Genomic DNA, 16,433 nt, shown 5'->3' with positions numbered 1-16,433 from the left:
TCAATTTGGAATTAGGAGAAGAACGCACGCTCTGTCGTAACGTCTTCGAAGGGTGAGGCTATACGTGAGCATCCCCCCCCACCCCCCGGTGGCAGAGTGCCTTTATTTGGAATCGGATCTGCAATCTGGACGTTCGGTTATAAATTGTCCCTCGAGACAACGAAAAAAAAAAGGTGAAACTGCCCAAAAGCAAACCCATAATCGGACACACAGTCACGTTGGTCAAATGTAGTTCGCCAATTTGATTTCTTTTCCGGATTCGGGGTAGGAATCCAAGTCACTTGAACGTTGGTTGTTGGTCTGAATAAAAACACAAAACGTGCGGGATTACGGGGCTTGACTTACCGACGGAACTGATCAGATAGGTGGCCGGTGGTTTGAGGACGCTGCGGGCGTAGGCACTGCGGATGATTTCCAGGGCACACGGTTCGGCCGTTATCAGCAGCATTCCGGGTGCGATATGGCCAAGGTACTTCAGCACCTTGGTGGCCGCCGCCAACGGTGCATTCCACCAGCACTGGAGGTTAGCTGAGAGAAAGTTCTGGAAAGAGAAAGAGAACCGGAATAAGGAATTGAAGCAAGATTGGGGTTCGATAATACGGAATCGTTTAAGTGTTATGTGATTCCGACTCCCCGGGACTCGCCACGGTCTGTTAAACGCACTTTAACATTTGATACACCAAACACACGCTAGATCGATTTGTCTGTTCCCAATCGAAGCAAATGATTATATCTCTGCGTGCCGAAAATGGACTCTACCGTTGGTAAATGATATGCTACGCTCTCTCTCTCTCTCTCTCTCTCTCTCTCTCTCTCTCTCTCTGCTTGATGCAGACATAAAGACGGACCTCCACCCGCCCCCAGGTGGTGCTTCATTGTGGCGTATGTCACTCTTCCGCCGTCGCTGGCTATCTTGGCGATGCTAGGGTGTCGAAGCAACGGAAGCTGCTGCTGCTAGCTAGGGGAAGGCATTCCGCTGCTAAATGGTATTGTGTCTGGCCTCACCATTCCCAACCACGACTCCCACCGATGATGTAATGTAGAATGGGCCGCGAGGGGGTCGTGATTTGAATTCATAATGAATGGTTGCGGCCGCGGAAGTTGTGGTGCCGGATCGTACCAGTGACCACGTGCGACGCGTTCACGGTAGCCCGGTAGTTCCACCCACGGACCGTTTTTGCACCATATGTTGATGGCGACACAAGCGACAGAAGCTGAAGAAACGCGTAAGATGATAAATTAATTTAATTCTATCAACACATTCATTACCGCACCGCTAGAATGGTGAATGGTGTGTGATGCTCAACTCAATATTAGTTTCATTTATCCAACACATAATGAAGCCATTCGTTCGTTTGCTACACGAAGAACGTTTCTGGTCATTCTACTGTGCGCCTGTTGCCACGGGCAACAGTCGACAAAAGTCGTCCCTCTCTGGTTGATGATGATGAAGTCAATGTGATGAATGTTGTGAATGCGCGCGACCGATGGAGTGGAGTCGTTTCCGTCCGGATGTACTCTCTTTTGGACGCTGATAAATGAAACTCGCAACCAAACTGCCGAACCCGTGGCCATATGCCAGTGGACGTCGATGGTGGATTTGCAACGCACGGAACTTTCCAGGGAAATTCCGTTTAGTCGGGGGGACTGTTGGGTTGAATCTGTCTGCGAATGGAATTAATCGTTGCTTGAGTGAACCGGCCCCGGGGTTTTAGTCAATGTCGTGAGTTTAAAGTTTCACGAACGAATCGGGTGGTATTCTGTCGTTTGTGAATAATTTAAATTTATGATCAGGACAGACGGTCGAACGTAATGAAAGTGTGCCTCGGAGGAGCGATAAAGCGATAAAGTAGATTTTGCACTGCACACAAAGGGGTTATTCTTAATCAAACTTATTATTCCTGGCCACTAGTCAACGAATAGATAACACCGAGGGGATATACAGGGCACGGAAATGGCAATAAGAATTAGCAACTCAACTATTGCTTCCTGTCATCGCCAATGTTAACAGTAATCAATCACATCTCTAGAGCATCGCATCGCCACACCGTTATCATCACCATCATCATCATCATCATCGGCTGCAACGATGGTGCGGCATTTAATTCATCCAGTATTAAAGGGAATATGCCATTTAACGGGACGCTCAGCGAGGGTGAATGGTTCCCCTTCCTTTGAAATCCTGCGTGGCACGCGGACTTGGAAAAACACGGTCCAGGGATGACAATTCGTTGTTCTCTCGCTATGAGTCCGGTGGAAAAGAAAGGGGACCGTACGCAAGCGAAAAAGCGAATCGCAAGCCGGGGGGGTGCGAACCGTCTGGTAAAATCTCGTTCAGAACCGCGAGGCCAAAGAAGAAACTGAAGGTTTCGGAACGCAATCGGATTACAACCGGAAGAAGACGGATGTGGACGGGCTCGATAGTTGTGCCTTGAGCCACCGTTGTAAGCCGCATTAGCCCCGGGATGCCTGCTGAGGAGAAGTAAAACCACAACAAACTACGAGAGCCCGAGAGGAAGTACCTCCGAAAATCGATAAAGATTCCCGTAGGAGAGAGGAGGGAAGCAGCACTCGATCTGGTTGGCCTCGAATTTGGCCAGCAGCCAGTGCAATTGCCAGTTGGAGAACGTTCTGTTTGGTTTCCACTCGCGGAAAGGAAAGTCTCGTGGCCGCAACGGCACGAAACACAACAAATGGCCGCTTTCGAGGGGTTGATAAAATCATTCCCCTTGAGTCGAACCTGGATGCTGCAGACACAGGGGTGAGTGTGTGTCTGTTTTGTTGTGCAGGTCGTTCGCAGCTGCGACCAAGTGGTTTTGTGGACGAAGTTTTGCCAACCGTTTGTGTTTTGCCAACTCCTTCTTGCGCTTCAATTCTAATTGTAGCCGAGGGCACACATGCGGTCGCTCACTCTATCTGTCTGCATTTGGGGAATGGCTTGTAGAGATATGAATCATGAGGACTCGATTGTTTGTTTAATCTTTCTTATTTGAGAAGCAAACACTGAGGCTCTGGGAGTTGAGCACTGTTCCGGGTCACCGGCATCAGGTGGTGATGTCATATGTACATTTCATTTCGTGTCCATTTGGGGCTCGAGTAGGACTGACTGACAGGTGGCCAAATATGGCGACACAAAAACTTATCAACTCCCATTGGCATTCATCTATCAAGAACCTGTTCGATACGTAGTTATCGATGTGGAGTTCTATTCGCCATTAGGTAATCTAATTATTCGAAAACACTTCAATTACCTTCACCTGGTGATGATTACAAAATGCCACGTCAGCACCAGCAGCAGAAGGTGGATGGGATTAATTAATTTGCCTATAGATAAAAGTGAGCATGAAATCATCGCATCGGATCGCGCATCGCAGCGAACACCGCAGCCGCAGCGAATTTCGATTGACACGCCGAGCGTGAAGCAATTACTGGAATTAGTGTATGCCAGCTGTACGGAGTGTCTGCAGTAATTCCAAACGGAGCAAACACGATATTAGGAAACAAACGCGATTGCTAATTGCCACATCACATCTCGATCAGTCATTCCCCCGGTTGATGGGTGTATTGTTGAAACGAATAATTAGTCCGGCTAAAATGCGATCTGAGCGCAATGAAGATGTCAGCCGTGTACAATTAGCATAGGCCCCTAACGGTACCAGAGTGACGGTTTTCACGCCATCAAGAAAACCCTCGATCGTTGATCGCGGATCGTGTGCAGAAAGAGAATCGATTCTGAACCCTCCAATCGCCCTCTAATGGTGGATTTGTTTTTAATTTCACTTTTCCAGCCCACCAGCATGATGGGACACCATCTGGGAACAACGATCTGTCCCCTTTGATGATGATCGAACCAATTATCGAAGCACACTGGCCACGGTTCATTGGCACCGCACCGATCAGTGAAGCAGAAAGTGAGATAATTTCACGTTTGCCAGAGGAAGAAAAACAAATAATGATCCTAAAGACCGGTTGTTACTAGTCACCGCACTACGACGCCGTCGCCGCCGCTGCCATGAATCACCCGAAGATGTACCGTGAAAGGAAGTTGAATACGGAGTCGCCCAAGGGAGGGGGGAGAAAACTCTCCTTATCAATCATTGCAAAACAAGCGTGTAAAACATGATTCACGCTGGTGATTGCGCGACCATTCGATGACACTTTCGTTCGCGCCTTCGCCTGCTGGCGATAGTTGCTGTACCACGGACAGATTTGTCCTTTATTAGACGTAATTTCGATTATGTTTTCGATGTTTAATTGATCGATTTTTAATTTGAAGATCAACACCAGTGCGGGATGTGATCATTTGAAGCGCACTCTCGAATGAAGCCTTTTAGCTGCTGCCTGGTGCCTTGGTACGGAATCGATCGTTCGCTCTCTCCCCTTGACCGCAGCCGTGCATTTTCTTGGTAGCAGGAGCTCTTGGTTTACAGTGGCTGCGGTGGTCTTTTAATGAAAGCAAAATTATGTGGGAACAGCTCGAGTCGCCATCTCTCGTGTAGGGCTTCCAGCATCATCATGTGCGGTTGACGGCCACTGGCCAGGCGTCGTGGTGGTCGGTGGCCACATCGTGGTCCATGGCTGCAAACGATCCAATTAGAAATGGACAGCTCACGGCTCAAGATCTCCCCGAGCCCTCGAGGGCAGTGAAGGAAAAAAAAATCAGCGGAGGAAAAACGAGGGAAAAGTAGGAGGAAAAAAGCCCGGACCACGATACAGTCCAGTCCCGGTCCCCACAACGACGATGACGACGGTCACTCGACGCTGTGAGGTGGGCGATGTGCATTAAATTGCATTTAAAAGTGTGTAAATAGCGATCAACAGCGTTGGTTCCACTGGACGGTCGTTCCAGTTTTTCCACCGAGCTTTCCGAGCGAGTGTTTGCGTTTGCGTTTCCGTTTTCCACTGTCCACAGCGACATCTGGTCTGGAATGCGTCTTGCGACACATTGCGTATTGCGATTGATAACAATGCGAAGCACAAACGCATCCCCCCTTAATGATTATATAATTCGCATCCGGACGATCCGGATACAAAAGGTTCCGGTTGATCCGGATGCCCTTGTTTTTCTTCGGTTCTTCGTTTTTTCCCCGGGTCAGAACGAAGCAGGTTTACGTAATGCGTAATCCACATTCTGCATAAAACGACGGCACTTCCCTTTTAGGTTCCGCATCCTCATCCGTGGAAGGTTTTTCTGCATTCTGCATAATGAGCTACGGCGAGACAGAGCCTTCAGCCTTGGCGTCCTTCAGGGAGGAAACCCCTGGCGTGGATGGATCTGGGTGTGATCCAGGTGTTGGGAAGTGAAAGTAGCAAGAAGTTGACCACCGACCAGAAGCGAAGAAAGTAAGTACTGCAGCACGAACTCGCACCAAATCGACGTTGGGAATGGAGTGTTGCGCTTGAGATGTTGAAGGTGCATTAAAGAGAATGTCTCCATCAGTTTTATCGTGGTACTTTTCGCGGTGATCGCGATGATGTTTAGCATTCATTCCGTTAATATCTTTCTCACGCTATCACGTTACATTGTGTTAACACCAAGTAACACCACCATTCATTGCAACGTACGGCAAACACAAGAGACGATCTTATGTCAAATGAATAATGCTTCAAAAGTGCATTTTGCTTTGCTCCTGGTTGGCCGCCTCGTGTCTTACAAAACAGCAAACAAACGCCAATAAAACCCCTCAAGAAAAGCGATCAAATCGAATGCACGGCTATGTTATGGAAGCACGGTTGAAGCACGGTTTGGCGGAGCCGTTCGAGTGCACTTCACTCTGCTCTGCTCTGTCCAGTCCAGGCAAACGTCGGTTTCAACAATAAAATGGTTAAATGCCGTGGCCACTCCGTACAAGAAGGGGCCAAATGATTATTGTTTTACGATGTTTAGCCTTACGCTAGCAAACAAAATGAGGACAAATCAAAGCCACACTGGCCGCACACCGGTCATAACGCCGCACCGGCACAGCGGCAGCTACTGTACGCCAGCACCAACACGGAAAAAAACATAAAAAAGAACGGAAAATGATGGGCCTCGGTGCTCCGTTCGGGAACCGATAATCATACCAAAAGCCCAACCCAGCCCCGCAGGAAACGAACACCGGCAACTCACCTGGAAGATCGTGTAGCCACTGTCGTACATCCAGAAGTCCTCGGGCGGGCTGCCCGGTTTGGTGAGCTGTATCGCCAGACATTGTTGCAGTATCAGCCGGCACTTCTTCGGCGTTCCCGGTGAGTTCGTGCCCATCCTGGACGCGCCCGGTGGCGTGCGGCATATATCGTGCTCCGTGGCTCCGTCGCGATCACCGATCGCCGGTTCTAGTGGGCCGCGGCCGCCGCCGCCAGCAGTGCACGCCTTACCTTATCTACTGGGCGCTGGCCAGCTGGCAAAGATTCGTTCCGGTGGCCCCCGTTGTCGGCGTCGTCGTGGTGTGCCAATTTCGCGTCTCGATCAGTGGGCGGCCTACCGGTGGTGATTAATACTCGCCGTCTTCGATCGCGCTATCAGCAGGGATCGCAGGGATCGCTCGATACTCGTAGCCGATAGCACGTATCATTAAGTGAGGGAGCGAGCCGGAATGGTGATTGGCACCGTGCAGTGCCGTGACGGAAGTGATCGCCGATCGCCGATGATGATGATGCCACCGTAGCCGTCGTCGTTGTCTCACTCTTTTACTCTGGAAAAAATAAAGATGCGAAAAGAAACGATGTGAGTTGGAATCAATTTCTTTGTTTTTCTTTTCATTTTCTCCTATTTTCCCTCTCTCTCTCTCTCTCTCTCTCTCTCTCTCTCTCTCTGTTTTTGCCATGCGCCATGACCCCGTTCTGGGGCTTCCTGTGCGTCTGTGTGGCCCTTAAACACATGCCGTACACGCCAGTGACCCATATAATAGGTAATTGCTTACGCGCTTGCTACACCGCGCGACAAATGATCATCACACAACGATACGGCGATGGTTTCACGGTTCGGACTGCACTGCCCTACCGTGCGGTGACCTTCCAACTGGCTTAACATGCCAGGGATGGCGAGACACGGTGGGGGGTCTTTAATAACCCGAAACACAGCCAGCTCGCTCACTAATCCCGGATCGAATCGAAACCGCGCACACCCTCAGTCACAGAGTGTCTTCGACGAACTGACTGAGCGCGCTGGATTGTGATCGCGACAAAGCTGTGGCCACGACACGGGCAAAGAATCAATTCCTGCGAGGACTTTTGGGCTTTGGGTTGCAAATGATGTAATACCGGGGATGGTGCCGAGAGCAAAGCATCTCTGCAAACACAGCAGACACACAGCAGCAGCAGCAGCAGCAGCAGGCGGTCCTACCAGCGCGGTAGCGAACAAAAGACTTCAACGGCCAAACCAGACACGAACCCGCTGGCCGTTTGACAGAGAGCAAACGAGCGAGCGAGCGAGCGAGCGATGGTTTTGCATAAATAAGGGACGACTGCCGCTCGTTGTCCGTCAGGGCCACACCACCCCTTTGGAAATGGCGGCACACTGACTGTGTGAGTGAGTCAATATTTGCCAAAAAGCAAGTTGGACCGCGCGCCCCGCCATTTCGAGTGACGTGATTAAATCGATCGATTTTCTCGACTCCGGAGCCGTTGGAGCCGTGCTCTCAAAACACAGGTGCGATCGCCGCTAGCAGTGACCCCGAATTGCTGCTGGGTTGCGGCTGGTGGCGAAAATAAACAACTCGCGGGCGCGCAGTTCATGAATATTAATTTTGTGAATCACTCCCACCGTTCGCCGCCAGCGGACATCTCGAGTTTCGGGTGAATCATGTACCGTTTACACATGATCTGTGATGATCGCATTTGGTGACCGCTGTTGGTTTGGTTTGGGTTGTGTTTGTGTTTTGATGCGCGTTGATCGCTCGTTCGTTCGCTTGTTGATCATGCGTTGAGTGTCCTCGGACGAAGTGGATTACACATCAGAGTACAACTCCTTCGCAAGTAAACAAACAATCGGTTTGACGGTGGGATGTTGATCAGCAATTTGGAGATCGCAAACATCACCTAGCTGCTGCTGCTGCTGCTGCTGATGCTGCCGCTGTTGATGATGATGCTATTTTTAAGGCACATTTTTGGAGCCTTTGTGTGTCAAACATTGCAACATCGTGATGTTTCTTTGGCAGCAGGGCTCAGATCCGATCATGGATCGTGAAATTCCAAAGTGGATTCTACGGATTCAATTCCAGCGACGCGCGCTGCTCGACAAGATGGTGATAAATAAAGGTGTTTGATTAGTTCATTTGCAACCGAGAAGAGGTTTGGTTTGGTTTCAGGGCCGCTGGCCCTGACACGCACCGTACCAGATGACTTGCGTGCTGATGACCTTTGCCTAGAGAGCGTGGAGTGAGAAAATCCCTACGTTGTTGACGTCACGCGATACGGGGGTCACGTGTGCACAATTCCCAGCATAACATCTAATATTCAACTCGTTGAACTCGCAAATCATTTCCCCACACTTGTCACAAGTTCCCTGTCATTATCTGGAGCCTTCAGTGCTTCAGTTTATTTGCTGATCATTCAGTCCAAAGTGTTACAAGTGTTCTCGGTATTTTTGGAACTCAAAACAAAATAGCAATGATGGCGCCTTCTCACTCTCTCGAGACAGATAATCGGCTACGTGGCGTCGAAATCCGGCTCGTTCATTAAGAAGTCAAGGAGCAATGGAGCCGCATTGGCAAGCATACGAAGTCCGCAAGTCTGAAGCAGCACATCGTCTGACCTTCGAATGACCGATGATGATCGGGACGGGAGTTCGAGAGCACCCGTTCGTTCGCTCGTTCGTTGAACGGACCTTTAACGCTTCATTAATGAGGGAAACATCTCCGGTTCACAAAAACTTCACCACCGGCCGCCGGCCGCCGGTTCCACTCCATTAAGTGGCCAGTTTGGAGCGATCGAGGAAGGGGAAGGGGGGCACCATCCTCCGAAACACCTGTACTACCCGGATTTACCGGCGCACCTGACGTCGGTTTGAGTAAAGAGTAAGTATTGCTCATTTTGTCCGCAGGACGGGACGAAATCGTGAGCTCGGTGCGCACCAGCCTTTTAGCGCCTAACGAGCGCACTAAACGCTCTTGATCATCATCATCATCATCGCAATGTTGCATGCCACCAGACAGACCTTTGGAGACCTGAGAAGTAGCAGCATCGCGAGTCGATGTCGATCCGATCCGAGTCCCAGAGGGCAGTGAAGGGGTTATGAATTAATTACGTGAGATACCGTGGTCGGTAACACTGTTTCTTTCGGCCACTAGCGCCTGAGGAGCGCCAGAATTGGAACGCAAACCTATTGCAACAGAGCAGGAGCAGAAGCAGAGAAGCCGAGCCGAGTTTGTTTGCCGAGTCAATTAGAAGTCACCGAGTGTTCCGATCGAGATGCAGACAGGATTCCAGCGCGGCACCTTGGCGAGGTGTGAAATAGTTGTATCGTTGTTACTGTTGGTCCTCTCCTTGACTCCAAGTATTTGCATTCTTTTGGGCGGCCATTCTCAGCGATTGAAAGATCGTGGGGTGTGTAGCTCTTCGCGGTCGCTCGGCCATGCACCTTGCTACCAATGCGGAACCGACACTCGATCGGACCGTACTGGATGGCGGAATGGAGGGGAATCGATGACCCTACCTTCGCCCGTACGGCGCGTACATGTCGGATCTGTTGTTGGCCGATGCCATAAATGGATCTGGTGCTGCTGCTACTGACTCGCACTAGACGACTACGTGAGCCAGGGGGAAAATCTAGCGCCACAAACACATACGACGCCACCGCGTGTACTGTCTTGAACACGACCTTGCTCATTGCACGATTTTTGAGGCAACATGATCTGCCGGAAAGCCGAGCTGAGACGACGACGATCACTACAACACGGGCGAGGAAGTCAATCAAAGAGTGGCAGAGGCTGGGAGTCCTTAGCCAGAGAGACAGGTGCGTTCCATATCGGTAACAGATCGATCGTTCGATCGATCGATCTGCTGCCAGTGGCGCTTGTTGTTTCAGTTGCTCCATTTCGTTTATGGTGCTGCCCGTTGGACAGACAGAAAACATGGTCCTCCCCTCTCCCTGGTGTAAAGCAAGTCGAGTGCAGGGGACGTTACACATCGCTCAAAGGGGAGGCGCATCGGAGTGGAGTGCTACCGATCAGATGGGTCAGAAGGTTTGGTTTGTGGCGGACTGAGGCGCAGAGTTGGCAAATAATTACGCGGTTCCGGAAGTAATCTAGCGATCTCTGAGGTTCGTACCGAACGCTGTAAACTGTGGGCAAACCGGCTACAGTGCCTGACCGATCGAAGGGCTAAACGGGGTTTCGATCTGGTTCAAGTAACTCGTTCGGAATGGTTTAAAGGGTTTTTTTTTCTGGTGTGTGATCGGCGGTACACGATCTCTTGCAATGGTGACCGGTGGTCGCGTGGCTTCATCATCTTGTCTCGTCTCGGTGCGCTACTACTCCGGTGGCAGCCGGACTTGATCAGTCGTCGGCTTGGCCAATCGACGATTTACGTAATGATTTAGCGAAGTTATGCTTTAGCAGGTTGGTTGGCTTTGTTGGGTAGTAGTGGTAACTAGTGGCGGCCATCCGAATAGAACAACCGATCTGTGCGATCGCAAACTACTTTTTTTTGCCTTGGATTCCGTTTTCGCAGCAGCAGCAGCAGCAGCAGCAGAAGGGAATTGGAGATCGATCGAGCGAGTGATTCACGATCGTTCGTCCGGCTCCATCACTGTCCGGCTGTCTGCCACATTCGGGCAGACAGGCAGGATCCGATCTGTTGGTCGATCGGTTGGTATTAGCGCTGGAAAAGCGCTAATTAGCGCCTTCATTGAATGGAAAATTGACAAGATTCGTCACGAGAGGGAACGAACACTGTCTTATAGTCTCTTTCTCTCTCTCTCCCCCTGTGTTGATATCTCCTCAAGCGGTTTAATCGCTCGCTAAAGAGTGAAATGAAAGGATCGAGGATCACGAGGATCATGGGCAAAAGGCAAGAAGGAGGAGGGCCTTTGATTTCCCATTTTTGGCAAACTGATTGGGGCACGACGCACGACGCGTCTTGCATAATTTCGCACCCAACCGCGCCGCCACCGAACGAAGCCACCGATTGCCGGCCTGGCGATCATTATAGGATAATGACTTGGCAGCTTATGTTGGCCTCCTCGTAAAGTTCCCGTGGCTGGGAGCCAAACACCACCAGCTCCTACTTCCTGCCTGTGTGTGCCGATAAATACTTTCGAAATTATTAGTTTATTTCGCTCTCGGTTTCGTTCGTTCGTTCACAACAACGAATTCAAACCAAAGCACCAGCAGCACCAGCAGCAACAACTTACTTTTCTCACACCTTTTGGGAGAGGAGAAAAATGAAAACACTGGGAAGGGGGAAGGTAACAATGTGTAACGAATAGCGAGAGAGAGAGAAAGGGAAGATCGAGAAGCATAACAATCGGCAGCAATAACAGCGGCAACAGCGGCCAAATCGCTGCTGCTGCTGCTACAACAACACACATAAAAAACGGAACGAGAAACGAGGAGATTGGCGGTGTGATTGATGGAACTGAGGCGGTGGCCGCGGCCAAGATTGGAGGCCAGAGCGTTGCGCGCGTTGTGGCAAGTATCGCGTATCGCGTTGGCACCACAAATGATTAAACCAATCCATCAAAGCAATCGCGTTCGCGCTCGGGTTTAGTTGGTTGAGCGAGCGAGCGAGCGAGTGGCGAGTTGAGGTTGAGTGATCCATTTATGCGAGCGTGTGTGAGGTAGCATCAGCAGCCGACATGGACTTCCGACAGGATTGCGATGTTTTCACAGGATAGTGAGAGTTAGAGACCTTTCTTATGCTGCTCTAGAACATGTCAATCTGCTGCGCAATGTGGCAAACCGGTTGCAACAGTCATACAAATTGATATTCATTTTCTTTTACACATTTTACAATTACAAACATTTGATTCTAGCAGAGCAATTGTCACCGGTTAAAACTGATATCATTTTCGTAGGAAAAGTTAATTTGTTTATGCGTGTCTGTGATTTTTGGTGGGAGGGAGTAGTTTGCATCAATTGCCTCAATTAACAATGTTTGAGAATCCTTTTTCAAAACAGAAATATTTAAATCCGAGCTGCTTCGGCTTTGTGTAACCAAAGCACTCAATTTTAATATTCCTTCGCATGATTCACAGTTTTGTTAATAAAAATGAGGGTCAGTCCTCAGGTTTAGCACTTCTTATGTGATCGTTTAATTTTTTATTGCCATATTCTAAACGTTTCGACATGTTTTTGGAGTGATTTCTCGTTAAAATGTCTGATATGTTCCTCCACTAAGCTCTGAGGTGCTACTACTGCTGCTTCTTAACGGCATATTGTTGAAAACTTCATGAAAAAATTTTTAAATTCTCTCTGGGCAATATTTAAACTAACTTGCCCGTAAATAATTTCACAGCCTGACGGTACGAATATGAATTTGCATCGCTTTATTTATGCATTGGAATGATTGTAAATCAAACAAGAAATTGCCCTGCACTTGCTCTGCACTGCTCTGCTTGCCCGCGTCACTCTGCGTTCACTGTTTGGTTGAGCAACGCCAACAGGTCTTGCTAAAAGCTTCGTTTGCCAAAAAAAAACAACAAAAACCAAAACAAAAAAACCACATAAAAAGAGCAGAGAAACGGAGAAAACGCATGATTTACTTTCTTCGCGAGTGTAACGATGCTGCGCTTGATGCTGTAACTTTTGAAGTTTGAGGAAAATGCTTTACACTAAGTGGTGTGGCCGTTGCGGCCGGTGGTGGTGCTGGTCTGCCACGGTCGCTGCACAGCCGCGTCGATTTATAAAAAGTGTTTTTACGTTACCTGACGCTGGCCTGCAACGCAACCGTCGCGATCGTTTCGCACCGAATGGCAAACGTACAACAAGCGGCAGCGGGTGCATGCAGACATTCCATTTCGAAGACTGCCCTCTTTAATGCTGGGAAATGCTGGGTTTGGGGGGAGGTTTACTGTCACCATCCACCACCACCCGGCGACTGCGACTTTTGGGGCGCCATTACCGCGATGCAAATGAGCCGTGCAAATGGGGATCAATCTCATTAATCTCCTTTATTCGCTAATTTCCGACCATTTGCACCTCCTTCCTTCCGTGTTTGCTTGCTTCGGTCGACCACGACGCCGCCAAACAACCAACCCTCCCCCGTTTCGATTGTCACCAACTGGGAGGAGTGAATGATTAACACCTTTTCCCGGGCAAGCGCCGAAGCACTAGAGACCATCGAGCGCTGGGTGTCGATTGGCGACACTCGATCGTGCAGATTTATGTGGAAGGTGCTGCCTCCATTTCGTGCTAATCCCGCTAACCGTCCGTGGTACAATGTTGACGCGATACGAAAGGGCAAACGGCCGAACGGCGGAACCTGGGAACCGAAGGCCCCTAACAGCAGAGCTACATTATGTAAATAGCGATCGAAAGGAAATGAGAAGCATTTCCAGCTCTTGGACTTGGATTTGTGGTCCGAAAACTCGAGTTTTCTCGGTCGCAAGGTGTCGCGCCATCGCGATCGCGTGTAGCGTGAAGTGGAAGCAATATTTTGCGCCCATAGTTCGGCCCCGGGGGGGGGGGGGGGGGGGGCTGTGGGCTGATAGGAACGCCATAAATGTCAAGACGCTCTCCGCATGGGCTTCCGTTGCCGGGCTCGTTCTTGTAAGAATGTCTCAACCTACAGAACGAGTGCCCCGAAGGCGCATATTGGCTGCTGACGATGGTGCTGCCGGTGTTGCCGCCTCTTCATCGTCGCAAAATAATGAATCAAAACGGTGGTAGTGAGGGACTGACTGGTGGTGGAACCGGAAGGTAAGCCACTACGCGTCACCAGCCTCAGCAGCATCCACCTTGACTGCAGCCAGATACCCTTGGGCACGAAGAGTCCCGTGGGTGGTAAGTGGTTTGAGACAGAGAGAGAGAGACGGTCCATGCATTTACTACCGTGTTTGTGAGTGCGCAGTGGTTGGTGTGTAGGCGGGCACAACTTGGGAATAAGGTGCAGGTCGCCAGTCCAAAAGGATCGCCCCGTACGGTGGAGCATTTGATTGGCAAACTCGCACTCGCACTCCACGGAGAGTGCGCACTCGTCGTCGCCGTCGTCGTCGTCGTCGTCATCGAAGGTCTTAAGCGGACCTCGAGAGAGTCAAGTTTTCGTTCGATGGAATTGGTTTTCAGCAAGTTTTACGATCGCAACCGAAGCGAAACCAATTGTCCGGCTCCAGTGCCCGGTTTTTATGAACTTCGAACACTCAAATGACGCATCCCGGCGGGAGTGTCGAGTGTGTTACCGACTGCCATAACAACGACGACGACGATGGCGAAGAGGATGATGATGATGATGGGCTGCTGGTGTAATTTGTGGCGGTACGTGTGCTGGTCAAGGTACAAGGGACTGCTGGTGCTGCTGCTGGCCACCAATAACAGGTTCCTCTTAATTTATTCCAGGCACCACCACCACCACCAGCACTCTGCATCTCTCTCTCTCTCGATCGAAGGTCCATTTTATGGAGAAAATTCTTTTGCCAACCGGGCATGCTATTTCCCCTCCCCGCTTTTGCGGAGAGATGGACGATGGTCGACTCGAACTCGAACTCGGAAGGGGGTGTGCTGTTTGTGAACGTGGCCAACACACCCACGGCCCGCGGCGATGGTGGTCTTCGCGGTTCGCGTGGATGAGTCAAGCCAAGCAGGGGCGGTGGGGGGGGGGGGGGGGAGAAGGTTCGATCCCGGGACATGACATCGATATCGCGATAAACATCGGCAACTCTGGTCCATTGGACCGCGGCCCCCTTCGGGGATGCTTTTAATACTCCTCTATCTCTGGACGTCCTACAAATTAATCCTGGTTGGCAGATTTCGTGGTACGGTGGGGCGGTTGGTGAGGGCGCGGCGTATCCGGTTTGCGCCAAAGTCCGGGCGCCGTGAGGAGCCTTATTTTTGCCAGTACCGTGCCCGGTGCCGGTGGCTGGTGTTCGAGTTCAATGTACGCCATTTCGTTGTCATGGAGATCGACGGAGTTCGATCGGAGTTGGTGGAGGATGAAGTAGGCCATCTATGGTGTTGTTCAAGGCAAACAGTTGCGCTGTTGAATGAATCATCTCAGTGCACATGGATGTTGGAGAAGTGGTTCAGTTCATTGGTTGCTGTAAGTCGGCAAACTGTGTTCAGTGATTTGTTCTCGCTTTTAAGTAAGTAAAAGAAATTGAACCGACTGAACCTCAAAATGATTACTATTTTATCGAACTGCTTCTTTTCTCGTTAGATCAATCGATGTTTGCTTGTGTCGTAAGTCAACACACGTTTTTCGATCGCGAAGGTTTCCATCTCTTCAAGCAGCAACGCAACGACTGGAAGGCCAGAGAGGACAAGCGTAAGTCACACGATCTTTACATGCCGTTCCACTTGAGCATGTTAATCACGCAGCGTTTTCCAGCGACACCGAGATACCGAGAGGAAGAGGGCAATGAAACGCCGGCCGGACACAAATTCGATTTCCGAAAAGCTCGCGGGGTGCTCTCGTGACATTAACGCTCTGGGCGCCGCCTATCGGAGGACAGTGAACGGAACTGAATGAGTTTGAATCGAAGCGAAAGTGAACGATCTAGGAGGTAGGATGGGATGTGAGATGAAAGGTAAGATGTTTAATGAGCAGGGCAACACCTCCTGGCTGGCTGGCTGGTTAGATGAAGCGAACACCGAGCTGTTGAGCCCTCCAGCGATCGCTTCTCTGTTCCGTCAGGAGGGGCAGAACGATCTCCTCCCCTCGAAAACAGCGCCCTCCTCACAAAAAGGAGGGGTTGGTCTAATGTTTTAATTAGTTTAAAGTCTTTTCTTCAGCGTGCCTTCCCTTTTGTTGCTTTGATTAGTCATGTTAACCAACACCGGAGACCTCCGCGATACGAACCGCTTCACACCCTTCACTTTTGACACGCTGCTCCTAAACGTCCCCTCGGGCGTTCCTCCCTTTCTGAGATCTCTGCCTCTGAGTCTCTTTATATCTCGTGACCGGTGGCTTTCATTCAATTATGCAGTTTTTATTTATGAAATTGTTTCACTCAATTATTGGATTGGTGCGCAGAGCATAAAGCATTATCCGCTAGCCCTCTCGGCAGGAAAACGGTGTCCGAAATGGTGCTCTAGAAAGGGTCTTTTCAAGTGGCCAGCAACCCGGGGAGCCATAAACAGAGACACCACGGAGTTGACACAGATCGAAGTAGAGCCGAAAAAATGGTTCTCATCCAAGTACGCGCTGCTGTTGCATTCGCCTTAATTGATCGGAGCCGCTTTCGGCATGGGTGAAGGGTCATATTTATGAGCCAGAGCAACACTTTACTGCTCGTTGTTCGCAGCCACCCCATTTCGGGGGGTTGTGGATATAATTTGCCATCTTTTGCGCAAGTAAAA

The 16,433-nt window shown here is 50.2% G+C and overlaps 1 protein-coding gene across 4 annotated transcripts in view; it reads right to left on the bottom strand.

Annotated features, from left to right (window-relative positions):
- LOC126574644 (uncharacterized) overlaps positions 1–16,433 on the bottom strand; it is a 67,638-nt gene that overhangs the window by 6,310 nt on the left and 44,895 nt on the right. For all 4 annotated transcript variants that reach the window (XM_050234965.1, XM_050234966.1, XM_050234964.1 and 1 more), the window contains 2 exons: positions 6,110–6,674; positions 346–541 (listed from right to left, as the gene is read on the bottom strand). In XM_050234965.1, coding sequence (XP_050090922.1) covers positions 346–541; positions 6,110–6,244 — 331 coding nt within the window. In that variant the 5' untranslated portion in view covers positions 6,245–6,674. The remainder of the gene's footprint in view (positions 1–345; positions 542–6,109; positions 6,675–16,433) is intronic.

This window comes from Anopheles aquasalis, chromosome 3 (genome assembly GCF_943734665.1).
Source record: "Anopheles aquasalis chromosome 3, idAnoAquaMG_Q_19, whole genome shotgun sequence".
Taxonomy (NCBI): domain Eukaryota; kingdom Metazoa; phylum Arthropoda; class Insecta; order Diptera; family Culicidae; genus Anopheles; species Anopheles aquasalis.
Note: the sequence above shows the minus strand (reverse complement) of the source record. Positions and strands in the feature narration are given on the sequence as shown.